This window comes from Heteronotia binoei, chromosome 8, assembly GCF_032191835.1.
Source record: "Heteronotia binoei isolate CCM8104 ecotype False Entrance Well chromosome 8, APGP_CSIRO_Hbin_v1, whole genome shotgun sequence".
NCBI lineage: Eukaryota > Metazoa > Chordata > Lepidosauria > Squamata > Gekkonidae > Heteronotia > Heteronotia binoei.
Window position 1 is genome coordinate 83,749,290 of NC_083230.1, and position 17,066 is coordinate 83,766,355.

General features: G+C 42.3%; 1 protein-coding gene across 1 annotated transcript in view; it reads left to right on the top strand.

The window, feature by feature from the left end:
* Positions 1-9,519, top strand: part of CSNK1E (casein kinase 1 epsilon) — a 41,969-nt gene extending 32,450 nt beyond the window's left edge. The window contains exons 6-11 of the mRNA XM_060245455.1: positions 650-820; positions 2,615-2,763; positions 4,256-4,445; positions 4,875-5,014; positions 6,120-6,185; positions 8,057-9,519. Coding sequence (XP_060101438.1) covers positions 650-820; positions 2,615-2,763; positions 4,256-4,445; positions 4,875-5,014; positions 6,120-6,152 — 683 coding nt within the window. The 3' untranslated portion in view covers positions 6,153-6,185; positions 8,057-9,519. The remainder of the gene's footprint in view (positions 1-649; positions 821-2,614; positions 2,764-4,255; positions 4,446-4,874; positions 5,015-6,119; positions 6,186-8,056) is intronic.
* Positions 9,520-17,066: the final 7,547 nt, after the last annotated feature.

Sequence of the window (17,066 nt, forward strand, 5' to 3'; positions counted from 1 at the left end):
TAGACTGAGATTGTTGCAAAGGAGAACCAGCAGAGATATAAACAGATAGGGCCAGGAGGAACCTCGATGTTAACTGAATGCATTCTAGTCTTCCTTCTGATCTGATAGCAAAAGTAACATATTTCACCTTGGGAAGTGTCTCTTTCTTTGTGTGTGTGTTAAATCTAAATCTTGTACTGAAATCTACAGTTTATATCTAGGTTTAATTTGCATGTTTGTGTTCTTTGCATAATTCATCAGGCTTCTGTTAGTCCTAGAGTGAGGCAAGAATCTAGCCAAGCCCTAAACCCTTTCCTTGACAACAGGAAATCCTGTTTAGTTCTGACTATATTGGTTTCAGCAGATGTTGCCTACACATTCATGTGAGCAACATCTGCTGAAACTGTAGTGGCCAGACAAGAATTGAACAAGGTTTTCCTGTTCTTCTTCCTCTGCAGTCATAAAGGCAAAAATTGTGTGTGTTGTAACACGCACGTGGATACATGGATTCTTGACATTTGACCAGCTCTGCTAAGTATTGTGTTGGATTCAGCATCACTCAAGTCATGGAGAAGCCCTGATATCTAGTTTCTCCTCCTTGTTTTCCTGACATTATATAAGCTGTTGCTGGAACAACTCTTCTCATGCCCATGTACACAACTCTTTCCAGAGCAAAGTCGCCGTGATGATTTGGAGAGCTTGGGCTACGTGCTGATGTACTTCAATCTCGGCTCACTGCCTTGGCAAGGTCTGAAGGCTGCCACAAAGCGCCAGAAATACGAGCGCATCAGTGAGAAAAAGATGTCAACGCCTATCGAAGTGCTCTGCAAAGGGTACCCTTGTAAGTTCTTATTTTGTTTTTTGTTTATGTGAGTATATAAACATACTCAGTTTGCATAGACATATACTGCTCTAATGTTCTTGCAGTACTCGGGTACTGGTTACAACTCAGAAGAATGTTGTCCCTTCCGTGAATGCAAAATATTCAGTGAACCATCAGGAATTCAGTCATGGTCATTTGGCGCGCTTGTCCCACATGGTGAAGCAATCTGCAGAAATACGTGGGGCAAGGCCACTTGACTTCAGGGCTCTTATGTGCATACAATAAAGACTATACTGTATGCTCTAGAGAGAAAATGGGAAGCCTGAATTTGTATCCAGTGAACCACAAGCAGCGCAAAGCTTGTGAAAGGGGATTTCTTCCACTTCCCCAGCATCCTGCTGAGCCCCACTGAAATTCTGTTTCTAGGAAACGGGGACCCATGCAAACAGGATTTGAGGGGCAGCATGGACGGATCTGCAGTGGAAAGGGAAGCTTCAGATTGTGTGATGGAAAGGCATTTCTGTCTGCAGAAAACTATTTGAATATGAATGTACTTAACAGTGCAATCCTAAGGACACTTTCCTGGGAGTAAGCCCCATTGAATACACAGTATTAGAATTCAGAGTAGACCTGCTTAGGATTGCTGTCTAATTGCATTACTAAGCCATAGTGCTTATAACTAAGCAGCTGGTAATGGGTATATGTTTTACAGAAGAAATAGATTTTGCCCTTCCACATCAGTGCTAGACCCCCACACTGGCCAATATACAAACTCAAAACCAAGAAGCAACATCTAGAGCTGTATATGAGAAAGGATGAGCTAACTGTTTTGGGTCTCCACTCAAGGCAAAAAGCGGGATATAAATAAAATAAGTTGTGTTAGAGCTGAGACAGTAGCTCTCAGTTTTAAAAAAGGGGGAGATGGAGAATCACTGTTGGAAGGGCAACATGCCTGCCTGCAAGACTTGTGGAGGACAGTGGGGGATGGGGAGAGTTGTGTACCAGCTGGCATTGCATGGAAGGCCTTTGAGTCGAGGAAGCCTGCAGATCAGGGCTGACTTATCTACTAGGCACAGAAAGCACAGTCCCATTATGCTTTTAGAAGCACACAAAAATGTTCTTTTAAAATCAAAAGGGGGGGGGATAACATTTAGGGTCAAAGAAAATGGTTTTTTTCCTCACATCAGAAAAAAATGAAGTGTTTAGGGCCCATGAAAATCTATTACATTTTGCCCCAAACAGAAAAAAATGCTGAAATATTTAAAGTTATATCAAAAATATTTAATATTGATATTATGGTGGGAGGGGCCTATGAAGGCAAAAGTGCCTAGAGCCCACATGAGATATAATGCGGCCCTGCGGCAGCTGTTTCTGAAGTGGTGGAATTGGGTGTTAGTATTTGCATTGTCTGTGGTGTCATACCCAGGTTGGGGTTGGGATGCCAGTTAGGCTTCAGTTAATGTACCCTTCTGTTCCAAAACTCCCGTTTGGGTTTTTGGGGTGAAATGTGGCTTTTTTTCACTCAGCCCTGTATATACATTCAAGGCAGTTGGATGTTTCTGCTCTCCTTTCCATGACCTGCTGCTTCTTGTATGGGAAAATCTGAGATTTACCCAGGTAGCCTGAATGAACAGCATTCTTGTGGGCATGCACACATATCTCTACCTTACTGCAGTGGTTCTCTGGAATGTAGTCACATTGTTGTGATCTTTTAGTTATAATGTGAAGCATTGGCAAAATGGCAAATAGCAGCACCTCATGAAAGTGAAACTGTGCTTGAGAAGTAATGACCATGTCTCCTTCCTTCCCCAGCTGAGTTTTCTACATACCTCAACTTCTGCCGTTCACTGCGGTTTGACGACAAACCAGACTACTCTTACCTGAGGCAACTGTTCCGCAACCTCTTCCACCGTCAGGGCTTCTCCTATGACTATGTGTTTGACTGGAACATGCTCAAATTTGTGAGTAATTGAGATTGTGCGTGCTAGTGAGCTGCAAGCAGTTGGGGATGGGATCAGGGACAATTATGATTGCTTTGGTCTGCATAGTCCTGGACCCAGGGATATGATGTATGTGGTCATTTCTGCAGTCATGTTGTGCAAATATAAAATGTTGACTATGTCACTGGGTGCTAGATCTTGGCTTCTAGGTTTTTATAAGCAAGTGTCTGTGAGAAGCAGAAAAGTACCTGATAATGTCTTGGGAGGCAGTCTGGGGATGAATAGGGCCTCCTGCATTCTGCATAGCCCTTCTTAGTTCATAGCCAGTGGCATTGTGGTGAAAGGAACCAAAGGATGCTCTGGAGCAGTATGGAACAGCTCGATCTGCCTGCGCTGCTTGTAAGGCAGAAGTAATCTCTGGGTGTTCGTGCTCACATGGCATCTCATTAAATTGGGCTGATGTCTCCTGTGCAATGCCGAAGTATGCCGCATAGCTGCTTTGCTCAGATAGCAGCCCACTTTGTACTTGCACACCTCTTGTTCAAAGGTGCAGGAGAAATTTTTGTTGCCCCCTTCAACAGCAGATTTAAATCAAGCCTCAGTCAATGCAAAAGAGCAAAAACCTATAACCTTCCATGCTTTGAAAGTTATTGAACTTATTTAAACTCCAATGCAACATGCTTCTGTTTTGTTAAAATAAAATATCAAATGACAGTCATTGTCAGTCATCTCACTGCCATCTCATCAGCCAAATCTGTAGAAGACTAGAGGGGAAATGAGAGAGAGAGAGTAAGAGAACCTTTACTAGGCAATTGTGTAGAATTAGTGCCTGCTTGCAGTTTCCTCTTAGTGCAGTTAGGAAAGCACAGAGACTAATTCCCTTTTTAAAAATGAAAGTTGTTTATTTAGGAAGGGTCCTGGACTATCCCTACATCTACACTGATCCTGTTGTTTCTAGCAAGGAATAATAATAAACATATTGTTATACATAATAAACTAATGTATGGAAATTATTTCATCTGCTGGATGAATCATACAGAACTCTGTTCTTTTACCTCTGTGACTGTAACTGGCTTGCCGAGGTTAATGTCATGGAGAGGTGTGAGGAACGTGATGGTGCCTTTTGCTTGTTTCTGAAGTCTTAACTTGTTTTAATTAATTTACTGGCAACCTGCCTGCTTCAAAAGCAGCACTCAGCAGTTAGTCCATAAGAATGTATAAAATACACCAACACTCCAAAATTTTAAAACTTGTAGCAAAACAACTTAATTCAAAGACTTTCTGGATTAAGAACATCTTCAGCGTAAGCCAAACAGCATTTTAAATAATGATGTTAGTCATACCATCTGGGGGGAGAGAAACTTACTAATGTAGGTGCAGTGGATAAAAAGGCCCTGGCCCAGGCTGAATGAACCTCAGCCTGCAGGAAAACCTTGCTTGTTGACCTCCCAAACCCTGGCAGGTTAGTCTGGATAGTACTATGGTTGCATTGTGGGGATGTTTGCTGTTTCAGGGGGCAGCCCGGAATCCTGAGGATATGGATCGGGAGAGGAGAGAACATGAGCGAGAGGAGAGAATGGGGCAGCTCAGAGGTTCTGCTACACGGGCACTGCCCCCTGGTCCTCCTGCTGGGGCCACAGCAAACCGCCTCCGTAACGCTGAGCCTATGGCCTCCACGCCCACCTCCCGCATCCAGCAGTCTGGTGAGTAGCCATTAATTTAAGAAGCAGCAGATGCAAGGTCAGGCATAGGAATCTCACACCTCCCAACCAAAAGGCAGCCCCCAAATGCGTGTGACTTTTCCTTTTTACCATTTCCTCACCCCACCCTATGATGCTTTAGCCCAGGGGTGGCCAACGGTAGCTCTCCAGATTTTTTTTTTTTGCCTACAACACCCATCAGCCCCAGCCAGCATGGCCAATGGTTGGGGCTGATGGGAGTTGTAGGCAAAAAACATCTGGAGAGCTACCGTTGGCCACCCCTGCTCTAGCCTCTTCATTCTTTCACTCTTATCTTTCTCAAGAGCTGGAATTGAGGTTGTAAACTTGATTTTTTTGGGGGGGGGAGGGGCATATTGCCTTGTAGGCCACCTCTTATTAATTCCTTCTCTTCCTCCCTTTCCCCCCTGTTAGGAAATACATCCCCCAGAGCGATCTCGCGGGTGGACAGGGAGCGGAAAGTCAGCATGAGGTTACACCGAGGAGCTCCTGCCAACATCTCCTCATCTGACCTCACAGGGCGGCAAGAGGTGTCACGGATTTCAGCATCACAGGTGAGTTCCTTCTGGTGAATGGGAGCTCAGAGAAGTGGAGTATGGCAGTGGATTAGCTGTTACATTACATTCAGTGATCTATAGCAGGGGTGGCCAACGCTAGCTCTCCAGATGTTTTTTGCCTGCAACTCCCATCAGCCCCAGCCAACATGGCCAATGGCTGGGGCTGATGGGAGTTGTAGGCAAAAAACATCTGGAGAGCTAGCATTGGCCACCCCTAATCTATAGTCAAGACCCACCAGGATCCAACAGTGCCCATTGGTGCTTACTCTTGCTTCTATGTGGGTCTGTTTAAATAATGTCTGGTGCTCAGAAGAGGATGGCTGGGGTTTTTATGCCATAGGGGAAACAGTTACCAAGGTCCCACTGTGGATAATGTAAAAATTCTGCCAGCTCAGCATGACAAATGGAATAATGATGCTCTCTGTGCTGCAGTACTGGTCATGTGCCAGAATAAGAATTCAGGGGTCTGAATTCTCATGTATGAGCTCCCCTATTGTGTGAGGACCTGTCATTTTCTAAGCAGCAGGAAATTTTGTCAGAAGACTGGATGACCAGAAAGGTACATGGCTTCCAAATAAAACCACCTGGGCAGTTAACTGTGGGATTGTGTGTGTTCAGAAACAAAACTGTGTTAGCCTTTTTTTTTGGGGGGGGGGGGGGGGGACAATAACAGTGGCTAGCAGTAGGTGTATTGGTAGGAATTGTTCCTGACCATAGCTAAGGGCTATCACTTGAGCTTCCAAGGTGGGGAGAAACACATTGGAAGAATGTGACTTCCTCCCATGCCTAAGCATCTAGAAGAAGCCAATGCCTGTCACTGCCATCTCTTGGGTATCTGGTTTTAGCCCACTGACCTGTTCAGAACTGTTCCTGAAACTGCTGAAGAGGTTAAATTTTAGGGTAACGTAGAGTATATGTAGTGTAATGTAGAGTATTGTAGAGTATATGACTTCCTGTTTTATATGGAATGAACTTATTCCTGTTGTATCATAGATGAGGTTCTTCTATAATGTGAGCTACTTATTTCTCTCTGAAATACCCTAATTGACCATTTATGGATGACGGTCCTTCTCTTAACTTCTCTGACTGTTTTTATTTCTAGACAAGTGTGCCATTTGATCACCTGGGGAAGTGAAGAGAGAATGCCACCAGACCAGTGTTTGCTTAGGTGAGTGCCTTTTTCCCTTGTGCTTTCTGGCCTTTCGAGGATTGCTGTGTTGATCTGACAGGCAGATCTTCATGGGTCCACTCCCTTCCTCTCTGCTTTTTATTCCAGCTCATTGTTTTGTGGCTGCGGGTATTGACAATGAAATGCTCTAAGCTTTCCCCATACCACATGGCTGCTTGTCCTGTACAAATGTTTGGTTTTTTGTGTTTGGGATTTAATTATTCCTGCTTTGGTTAATGTATCAAACAACCAATGATACATATAATTGTTCCAAATGTGCAGCCTTGGGCATAATCAGATGATCTTTCCGAGGGATGCATTCACATGGGAGTTACTGCTGGGCATGCCTAAGTCATTGTCATTCTTGCTGTTGACCACCAGTAGTTAACCATTGTTTCAGCAGATCTTCTTGAATGAGGACATGTGGATGATTCTCTGGTAGACAGGACTACTTTTGTCCTCTGGAGTGCAGGCAGTTGGACGGAATCCTCTCTCCAAAAGCAGCAATCTCCTTTCTCCCTTATGTAATATATGAAGATGGCTGCTCCTTGACTGTGGGGGCAGAGTAGCAGCCAGGTAGACCAGGGGCTTAGTTCCCACGGCAAACAGTGTGCAAGTAAAACATTCTGCTCCAACTGTGAATTCAGGAGTAAACTGCTGCTGTTTTTAAAAATGTACTGATTTTATAGTTGCCGGATTCTTGGCTTTGAGTCCTAGCTCAGATAGTATGGATGACCCAGTTGATGACTTCATGAATTGCAGTATTTTTCTCAGCCATAAGTCTACCTTTTTTGCTCTTAAAAAAATATTGTTGGCAGAAAACACTAGAAAAAAGCATAGAAGGGAAGGGCAAGTCTTTAATATCAGAGTTGGATATGATAGTGAGACATGCATCTGTCTGTGTTCCTTACAGTGTAATCCTAAACAGAGTTCCAGCCTTCTAAGCTCACTGACTTCAGTAGACTTCGAAGGGTGCAAACTCTGCTTAAGATTATACTATATGGCAATTACAACTAGAATACTTTTCATTGTTAGGGCTGTACAGAATTCAGCATCCTGGGACTTCTTTGTTTGTGTGTTTGCTTGTTTTTTTTAACCAGCTGAGTCTAATGCTTAAGATTCCAAGTGTGCATGATAACTTGTAGGAAATGGCTGATGAAATTACAGTCCCTTGTTGGGGTTGGGGTTAATTGTCAAATACATTTGTAGCCTCTCCTTAAGAACATGAGAGAAACCATGTTGGATCAGGCCATTGGCCCATTTAGTCCAACACTCTGAGTCACACAGTGGCCAGAAAAACCAGGTGCCATCAGGAGGTCCATTAGTGGGGCCAGGACACTAGAAGCCCTCCCCCTGCAGCCCACCTCGCAAGCACCAAGAATACAGAGCATCACTTCAATTTGTAAAATAAATTATACAAACAGAAGCAAATCTGATTAATTTTGTGTATCAAGAATGTTTATGTTTAATTCAGTTTATATCCCGCCCTCCCCGCAGAGGCAGGCTCAGGGCAGCTTACGTCTGAACATAGTTCAGAAAGTTGTTCAGAAAGCTGAACTATGGTGTGTGGAGAGGGGTGGGGGGTCATATCATAATCCTGGTCTACTTTTCCCATGTTAACAAAATGATATTTTGATCATTTTCTGCCACATTGAATTGGAGTAGTGATTGCATATCTTGCAGCATTGAAAAAGGATCTGGAAGTGCGTTCTGTGCACCATTCAAAATTTTAATAATGGCAAAGTCCACTGATCATGTCCACAGTTCTCTCCCCCCTAAAACAAGTGGAAAGGTCACAAGTGTTGGAGATAGACATTGAATGTTGCTGAAAGGGAAAATATAACCATTCTTTTTCTCTTTCTTTTTTATAGTGTCTTCACTGTATTTTTCTTTTAAAAAACAAAATAACAAAAATTAAAAAAAGAAAAAAAAAGAAAAAACCCAACCTTTTTTTTTGGCCAGCAATGAGGAGAGGAACTGCCCTGCGCTGGCGTTCATGTCCGTTTTTTCTGAGATCGCCGCCTGCGTTCCCAAGCCCAATTTGCCTTTGACAAGTCGCCGATGCAGGAGCCTTGCAGAAGCACCTCTGCTGCTACCGTACAGCTTTATCTCCCAGGCCTCGCCCACCATCTCATGCCAGCAGGCCGTGCCCAGCCGTCCCAGGCTTTCCGCTCCCATCTCAAGCTGTTTGTATCTTAAAAAAAAAAAAAAATCTTCCCAGACTACTTTTTTTTTAAAACAGTTTGGCTTGTGTAAATCAAGATGGTTTCCAACATGAATTTTAAAATTCTTTTGGGATTGTTTTTTTTAAAAGGGGAGGAGAGAGGACGTTTGAAGGAGATCTAAAATTCCAGCCCTAGGTGGTGGTGTAATGTTAGTTTCAAAACAGACTGCGGTGGCAAGGTGGCATTGCATTTTTAGGGTGGCAGGGCAAAGCCTGCTCCTTGCATTGTTTCCTTGGGTGGGGGGGGACACTGCTGTCCCTCTGTGTATTGATGGGCACCTTGGGAGATGCAACAGGCATATATACCAGTAAGGCAGATGATACTGGCACAGCAGCAATTCTGTGTTGAAGGATGTGCACATGGCTGGAGATGGCAAGGCATGAGCAAATGTGAAGGATGTAGAAATGTGACCCACTTCTCACGCAGGCAGTGGGGGTCTTTTTTTTTTCTCAATCTGTTTGAGTGTGTTTAGTTATTTCTTTTAAATGGTTTTTACTTGCCCAGAAGACAGGGAGGGTGTTGAAGAAAAGGGAGGGGTACGTGAAAGTGAGGTGGCGAGGGGGGAGTAAAAAGCTGGCTTTATTGTAGAGGTTGCTTCCTCTGTTACAGACGACAACCCAGCTTAGACGCACTACCTCCCCCCAAGTCACAGGCCTCTCCCACCTTCCTTTTTGCCCTGTTCTCTACAAAATTTAGACTTGACTCAAGAGAACTGATCCCTCTTGGGCTTGAATTGCAGCTGCCATTGTGGTGCCCTCCAGCCTCTAAACTTGGGTCGATTTCTGACCTTGGACAGTTGTGGGAACCATTGAAGGGGCAGGCGGGAAACTTGACAGCTTGGTTCTTATTTTTTTTTATTTAACACGTGGCTATTCTTTATTTCCCCCCTAATTTATTTACCCCGCTTACTGTGTCTCTCACTCTCCTTTTTTTTAATTAAAGTAAAAAAAAAACTTTTTATTACTTTGTAATTTTAAAAAAACAGAAAAAAAACCCTTGAACTTTGGGGAGGGGGGATTTTGTACTTTTTTCCTGTGTAAATATTGGACTTTTTTGAGCTTTATCGTGGTTGTTAATTTGAAGTAATAAAGTAGAAAATGATAAAGTGATGGAAGCATCTGTTGTCTTTTTTTCCCTCTATTCCCTCTTGCTGCCAACCTGGCTGTAGTGATATCACGTAGGCCGGAAGTATCGTCTTGCACACAGACATACTGCCTTACTCAGTTCCAAGTTCCAGGAAAGAAGATTCACTGGGAAGAGAATGTACACTACTGGTACGCCTAAAAATAAAGCTGATCTGGCCTTCAGATTCATAATTGATATTCGTGTGATAGCTGAAGACACATGGGAAAGGCAACACCCTTCAAAACATGTAGCCTGTGCTTTGAATTCCAGAAGGGGGGTGCTATATGGATTTACAAATTCTGTGACAATCTCAACTGTCCAGACAAGTGGACATCAAGAACAGATTGTAGTACTCATTGACTTTATAGTGTTCAGTAATGTAACAAGTGTTTTAGTTTTGCACAGAGGATAAATTTATATTATTCCATTGAATCCTAAATTGGCCACTCCATGCAAATTAAAAAAAATCCCACAAAAGGGAAGTACCAAGGTTTAGGGTATATGCTCCTTCAAACCTAGGATATACCACTGGGTAATCTCCAAGTCTGCAGAAAAACAGGAAAACTTGCCAAGAGGGTTTTAAAGGACTGCATGCATGGACATTGTAGAAAAAAATAGCATGAAAATGTAATGAAAAAGGGGAACAGGAGAAGGGAAAGAAACCAAAAATAAGGGTGATCCATCTCTAAGACCCTTTCACTCTGCTTCTGACCATATTCTGTCCAGTTTTGGGCATCTTCATGACATAAGTCTGAAATTATAAAAAAGATCACTACCAGCAGGTATGTTGTACCGTTTCTATCTGGGCACAGCGATCTCTTCTATTATTATTTAAGCCTTTAAACCTTTTAAAAGTCACTTTAAAATTGGTTAAAAGATTTACAGTTTGGCCTATTCGTCTCGCTTTGTGCGTTCTTTCTAAACCTGGGAACAGAACCTAGCCACCTGCCTTGTTGTCTGGTGGTTCCTATCTGACAGAAGGTAATTTGAGTTTATTTGACCTTCCATTCTCTCCTGCCAAACAGCGTTTTTGGTTTATTAGTGTATGATGCTGGATAGTGGTTGGATTTCCGATTCTCAAAGCTTGAACCTTGCTGAATAGCCTTGAGAAAGCCACTCATACATAGCTGTGAAGAATATAGTGAGACGAAATTCTGCAGGCCTTTGTGTGCTGCGCTGTGCTGGAGAAATTACAGAGCTGGCAGGGATCTTGTTTAGCATCAGGAATCATGTTGAAAATACGTTGTCAATACTGCTCTGCTGGAGGTTCAGAGTCTTGCAGTGCCTGGATGGAAAGCACACTTAATGGGAACAGCTAACAGCTCAGTGCAGCAGCTTGGATGGAGTGCCTTCTCTGTGGCTAGAATTCAGATTTTAGGATTGTGTATCTGAAGATGTCACCTGCTTACCAAAGAAACAACATGAGCTGCTCAAGCATATTGGTGAGAATGCTGTGCTGTTGTTGCTAGCTTATAATTGCTCCAGTTAGTCTGCGTCAGGAAAGACCCTAATTGCCAGGTCAAATATCGGAGAGAACTCTACTAGTCACGCTATAGGACAGGGAATTTCAGTGGGTGGTATTTTTCCATCAGCACAGTGCTACGATTGATGTAAAACTTGCTGAAAGTTGCCCCTTCTGTATGGCTGCCTTCTTTCTTACCTGAATCTGGTAGCCTTGGACACACTGTCTTCATATGAGACAGCATTAAACTGCTCGGCTAGTGCAGCACAAACTAGCAGGCTTTCCCAAGCCCTGCTTTGTTGTGTTCCCTGTGCCTGGTATTACTAGGCTATAAGCCTTTCGTAGAGTATGTCCTCTGAATTCATTTGCAGCACCTGGGGCAACTCTGGGCACTTAATATAACATTCTCTTAATTTCGCCCATTAATGTTATTACTTGGCATTCTAGAAAATGAGAATGGAATAAATCACATTCAGGTTTTATTGCCCGCAACTTTATCAAAGCTGAATATTAACACTTTTTAAAAATGCTAGCAAAATAATTTTTTTTAAAAAAACTTGTGTGTTACCCTCATAGCCTGCTCAAAATAGCTTACAGAGTTCTGTCACAGCATGACTCTGAGAGCTGCTAAATTTGCATACCAATTTACATGCACTTTAAAAAACTGCACCATAGCTTTAAAACATTTGCTTTTCCTTGTCTTTTAAACATATTTTTGGGTTTTCTTTCTTAGTGTTGGGAATGCTACCTAAAAGTCAACTGTTTGTCTTTGAGGTTTAAGGTGACTGTAAGAAGATGGCAAGTTTGTGGATCTGATTGTGGCAGAGGTGTCTGGAGGCCTGTTTGGAAGGCTAAGCAATGCAAGGTGAGAAGAAAGACTGGGCTACATTTGTCTTCTGCTAGTTAGTTTCTTGGCTTGTTTTTCGAGGCTTTTATCCACAAATATGCTCTGTGGAAAGAATAAAAACAGCAATATATTTTGTTGTGCAATCATTCAGGATCCATGTATACAATTTAATACCTCCAAAGGTGGTGTTTTTAGGTGACTGCATAAACATCTGTGGTAATGCCACCCATGGGTAGCAGAATGTTTATGTAATCAACAGCCCCTTAGATCATTTCACTTTTCTGTAACCAACAGCAAGGAAAACTGCCAGATTTTGTAAAGTGCAGACAGTTGTCTTAAGATAACTAGCTATGAGGTATATGAATTAATCTCAACCCAGCTTGTTTCCTTGCTTGTACCTGCACCCTGACATGTCCTTCATAACTTCTTAACTTGTCCCACATCCTTACATCCTGGAGCTTCAGTACTGCCCCTCTCCACCCTTTACGGATGGTAATGTGACAGCTTCTGGAGAGGGGCTATTGAGCTGATCATGACCCAGGCCCCTGGACCTCTGCTCCAAAGTCTGGCCTTGGCAGCACAACTCTTGAGCTGTGTCCCTCAGGAGTTCAATATCACAGAGGCACAATCTAACAAGATATTCCTTGCTGAAGTGCAGGGTGGAGGTTTGAGGGAGATGATTTCATGCTTCATTTCTTCACTTCTGAGGGATTTCTTGCCAAGGTACAATGGATGAAGCGGGATCAAAATTTCAAGCAGAACTGTGAGCTAACTTTCACTTTTATGTTTTATATCTGGAAAGTACACCCAAGTGCTGCCAATATCAGATTCAAAGGAGGTATATATAACTTAGCACACATTTTCTTTAAATGACATGACTGCAGATAGAGAAAGGGTCAAGCTGCTGCTGCTTCTAAGTATTTTAATCTGATAGAAAACCACTAAGAAAATTTTGTATAGCTATATAAATGTAAACAGAGCTAATATATTCAATTTCAACATAAAATTCTATCACAAGCCACTGTATACAATCACAGGATCAACCTTTTTCTTCCAACCCTCCAAAAAATTAAAGTTCATAACAGAATCAATTCATGTGCAAAAATCTGGTCCAAAGGAGGGATCAGGAAATCTTTACAGCCTTCATACAGATGCCCCTTCTAGATAATTCAAGGCATTTCAATTCTGTTTTTTTTCAGTTGTCTGGCTGTTAAATGGACCCGATTTTAATAACTTTTCATACAGACACAAAGTTCACAGCTTACAACAATAAATCGGTGGGTCATTGCATTGTTTTGTTTTGCACTTAAGTTAGGGAGAATGTAAGAACATAAGAGAAGTCATGTTGGATCGAGCCAATGGTCCATCTAGTCCAAGACTCTGTGTCACACAGTGGCCAAAACCCAGGTGCTATCAAAAGATACACCAGTGGGAATAAAACTCTAGAATCCCTCCCATTGCTGCCCCCTAGGCACCAAGAATACAGAGCATCACTGCCCCAGACATAGTGTTCCATCTATACGTTGGGGCTAATAGCCACTGATGGAACTCTGCTCCATATGTTTATCCAGTCCCCGCTTAAAGTTGTCAGAGCCAGTGTGGTGTAGTAGTTAAGTGTGCAGACTCTTATCTGGGAGAACCAGGTTTGATTCCCCACTCCTCCACATGCACCTCATTTCGTTGCTCTCTTTTTGTTGAGAACAATGACAATAAATTTATCTATCTATCTATCTGATGTGTCTGTTAGTCAGTCACAACTTCTTGCACAGCTGTTTCTCTTAAGGGCGGTTTCTGTTAAAGCTCTCTTAGCTCCACCTACCTCACAGGGTGCCTGTAGAGGGGAAGGGAAAGGAGACTAAGCTGCTCTGAGACTCCTTCAGGTAGTGAAGGGTGGGGTATAAATCCAATCTCCTCTTCTTCTATGCCTGTAGCCACCATCACTTCCTATGGCTGTAAATTCCATGTGTTAATTACTTTTTGAATAAGTGCTTCTTTTTATCTGTTCTAAAACTATTGCTCATAAATTTATTTGTATTGTGAGAAAGGGAGAAAAGTACTACTTTCTCTAGCTTCCCTATCATATGCATAATTTTGTAAACCTTTATCATGTCACCTCTCAGTCATTATTTTTCCACACTAAAGTGGCCGTAACCTCTTTAACCTTTCTTCATAGGAAAAGTGTTCCATCCCCTTAATCATTTTAGTTGCCCTCTTCTGCACTGTTTCCAATGCTATATTTTTTTAAGTGTGACCAGAACTGTACACAGTATTTCAAAAGGGGTTGCATCACAGATTTCTACAGCGCAGCTAAGCGGTAGAGTATCCATTTAGCACTCCTAAAGCCCCAGGGCCAACCTGTATCACCTCCAATGAAAGATCTTACAGAACAGGTGTTGGAAAAAACTTTGCCTAAAATGCTAGAGAGCAGACAACACTGAGCTTAATAGGTCAATCATTTGATTTGGCAGAAGGCAGGCTTATCTTTTCATGTGAAAAAAGTAAATGAATTGACATGCTTCCTGCACAGAAAAGATGGATTACCAAGAATGTTATCAGCTTTCACAAATACAGAGACGGGTCAGTTTTAATATTAAATAATGTTTTCTCTTGTTTTCCTCTCATCATATTCTGTTCTCCAACCATATGTGTTTAATGTATAATTAGAATAAGCATTTTAAAAATTAAATTAAAACAGCTCTATAAAAGGGTTATGATAACTAACTTATGTTGCAGACTGAAAATAGTGATTCTTCAAGGGAAGGGGCATATGGGCATGGAGGAGGCTAACTATTGAGGGCCTTGAGGATTTTAGGCAGCCCCTTCTCTCTACTTGAAGTTGGTTCTGATGGCAGACAAGAGTTCTTTTCTATGACCCATCTTGTGCTGAGGATTAATTCAGATCCTAGATAGCTCCAAAAGGCCCTTTAAAAATGATACATAGCGAACAGCAGTTGGCCATCAGGTTAGATGCATGCCTGAAATCTATGTGCTTGTATGTATATATAAAAAATATACATAAATGAAGATAGATTCAGGTGGGTAGCCATGTTGATCTAAACCAACAGAACAAAGAAGTGTGCATGCGCACAAAAGCTTATACCCAGAATTAAACTTTGTTAGTCATAAAGGTGTCACTGGACTCAAACTTTGTTCTTTACCTAAATGAAATTACCTTGTCTGATGGAGTGTTGTTCTTAAATCCTCATTGTTCTACTGGATGTTTGATGGACATTCAATAATGTTGCATTAAATTCCCTGGAGTAGGGTTAACCCATGTAATATATAGTAAAATAATAATATATACCGGTATATAGAAAAAAATAAAAAAATGAGGAGCTTTGAAGGGGGGACTTCCCACTTTTACTAGGCTAAATGACAATGACGTTAGGTCTGTCTTAGCTAAAAATGGGCGATAATTTCTCTATCTAGATGCAGTTCAGTAATCAACCTGGCTGCCTGCAGAGACTGGGGTAATTTGTTGACTGTTACCAGTAAAAAATAACATCAGTATCTACCCAGGATGATTTAAGCAGAAGTTATAACCCTGTACTAGGGCAGAGTAGTGCATTAGGGACAATTCCCTACCAATGCTGATTATGTATTAAATACACACAGCTGATGGCTGTGATGATGCCCTATACTTCCTATTAAGCCTGTAGTGTAGAATTTCCTATTACGAGATGATGCTGAAACCATTGAGTCAGCAAGGTTTCCCATTCCAGCAAATATGAACTGTCTGTGGGACTAACTATGGCATCAGTTGTGAGATCTGCCAGGATTGCATTTACCAAGGCAACTGATTCACCTTCCTTTGGTGCAGTCTGTTAATCAAGGTGCATCAGGAAGCTCTTTTCCAATCTTCATCCCACCTATTCAGCACTGCACCAATGAGCACATGGCCCTTGGGAAACCTTCTTTAAAGCTGTTTCAGCAAAGTATTCCATTTCTAACCTACCTCTTCACAAGAGATTAGGATGACTAATACTGTTTAAATACACATTGCAATCAGTGTTCCCCCTAAGCTGAGTTAGTGAGAAGTAGCTCACAGATTTTTCGCCTCTGGTGCACACATTTTTGTCTTAGCTCAGGAAGGATGGGCACAGAGCAAACTAATTTATGCAGTAGCCAAATTGCTCTCTCACAACTTTAATACCAGTAGCTCACAAAGTAGAATTTTTGCTCACAAGACTCCACAGCTTAGAGGGAGCATTGATTGCAATGAAAAATGGTGCCCTCTTTTAAAAAAACAAAATAAAACAACTGCTTAATAAACTGGAGTTCCTTAAATGCTGGGTTCTTAAAGGCTGGTTCCATCAGAAGTATTTTGCTTCTGACTTCAGCCTTCTTCAAATGGTGTGAGAGCTGTTTACTTAGGATATTTTTGTGTGGCCTCTCAACAGCAAGGTCCTTGAGACAGGTCATCTGTGAGCAAATACCACAGGGCTAGGTACTGCCTCTAAAATGTCCAAACTACATGGGTAAGGCCAATCATTTGGGTCTTCCCTGTGGAATTGTTTCCCATTGAATAGTTTCCCCCCCAGTGGTGTAAGACCAACATGTTGGGTTCTGCCTACATAGCAGAGTCATTTAGACCTTGTTCACATACATAGGAGAATACAAATTGGTGGCAAGGAGGAAGAGTTCTCAGGCATTGAAGCAGAGTATCACTAGAGGATCATCGCCACTGCAGGTGGTGGATTCCAACTCTGAAAGGTCCTTTTGGCTGCGCACACAACTTCCACTCCATTTAAACCAAATTTGCACAGCAACCTTCCTTTTTTATTTCCATCCTTTCCTTCTATTTGATATACATGGTGGTCCTCTTTCTTTTATACTTGCAGCCTGTGAGGCAAGTCAGGCAGATAGAGACTGGCTAGCCCAAGGTTGCTTAGTGACAATATGACTGAGGGTTTGAATCTGGATCCTCCTACTCCAACACTCCAGCCCCATAGCTAGGATCTATGGGGGGAGGAGGCTGTAAGGGTAAGAACAGGAACCTGGGGGCTGCCCCTATCCCCACTCCTGTGCATTTTAAATCACACAAGAGAAGCATGCAGGGGCAGCCACATCCCCTCCCACATGATTTAAAGGGTTTACCAATCACTATGGCATACTGATCTTGTTTGGTGCAGTGGTTAAGTGCGCAGACTCTTATCTGGGAGAACTGGGTTTGATTCCCCACTCCTCCACTTGCAGCTGCTGGAATGGCCTTGGGTCAGACA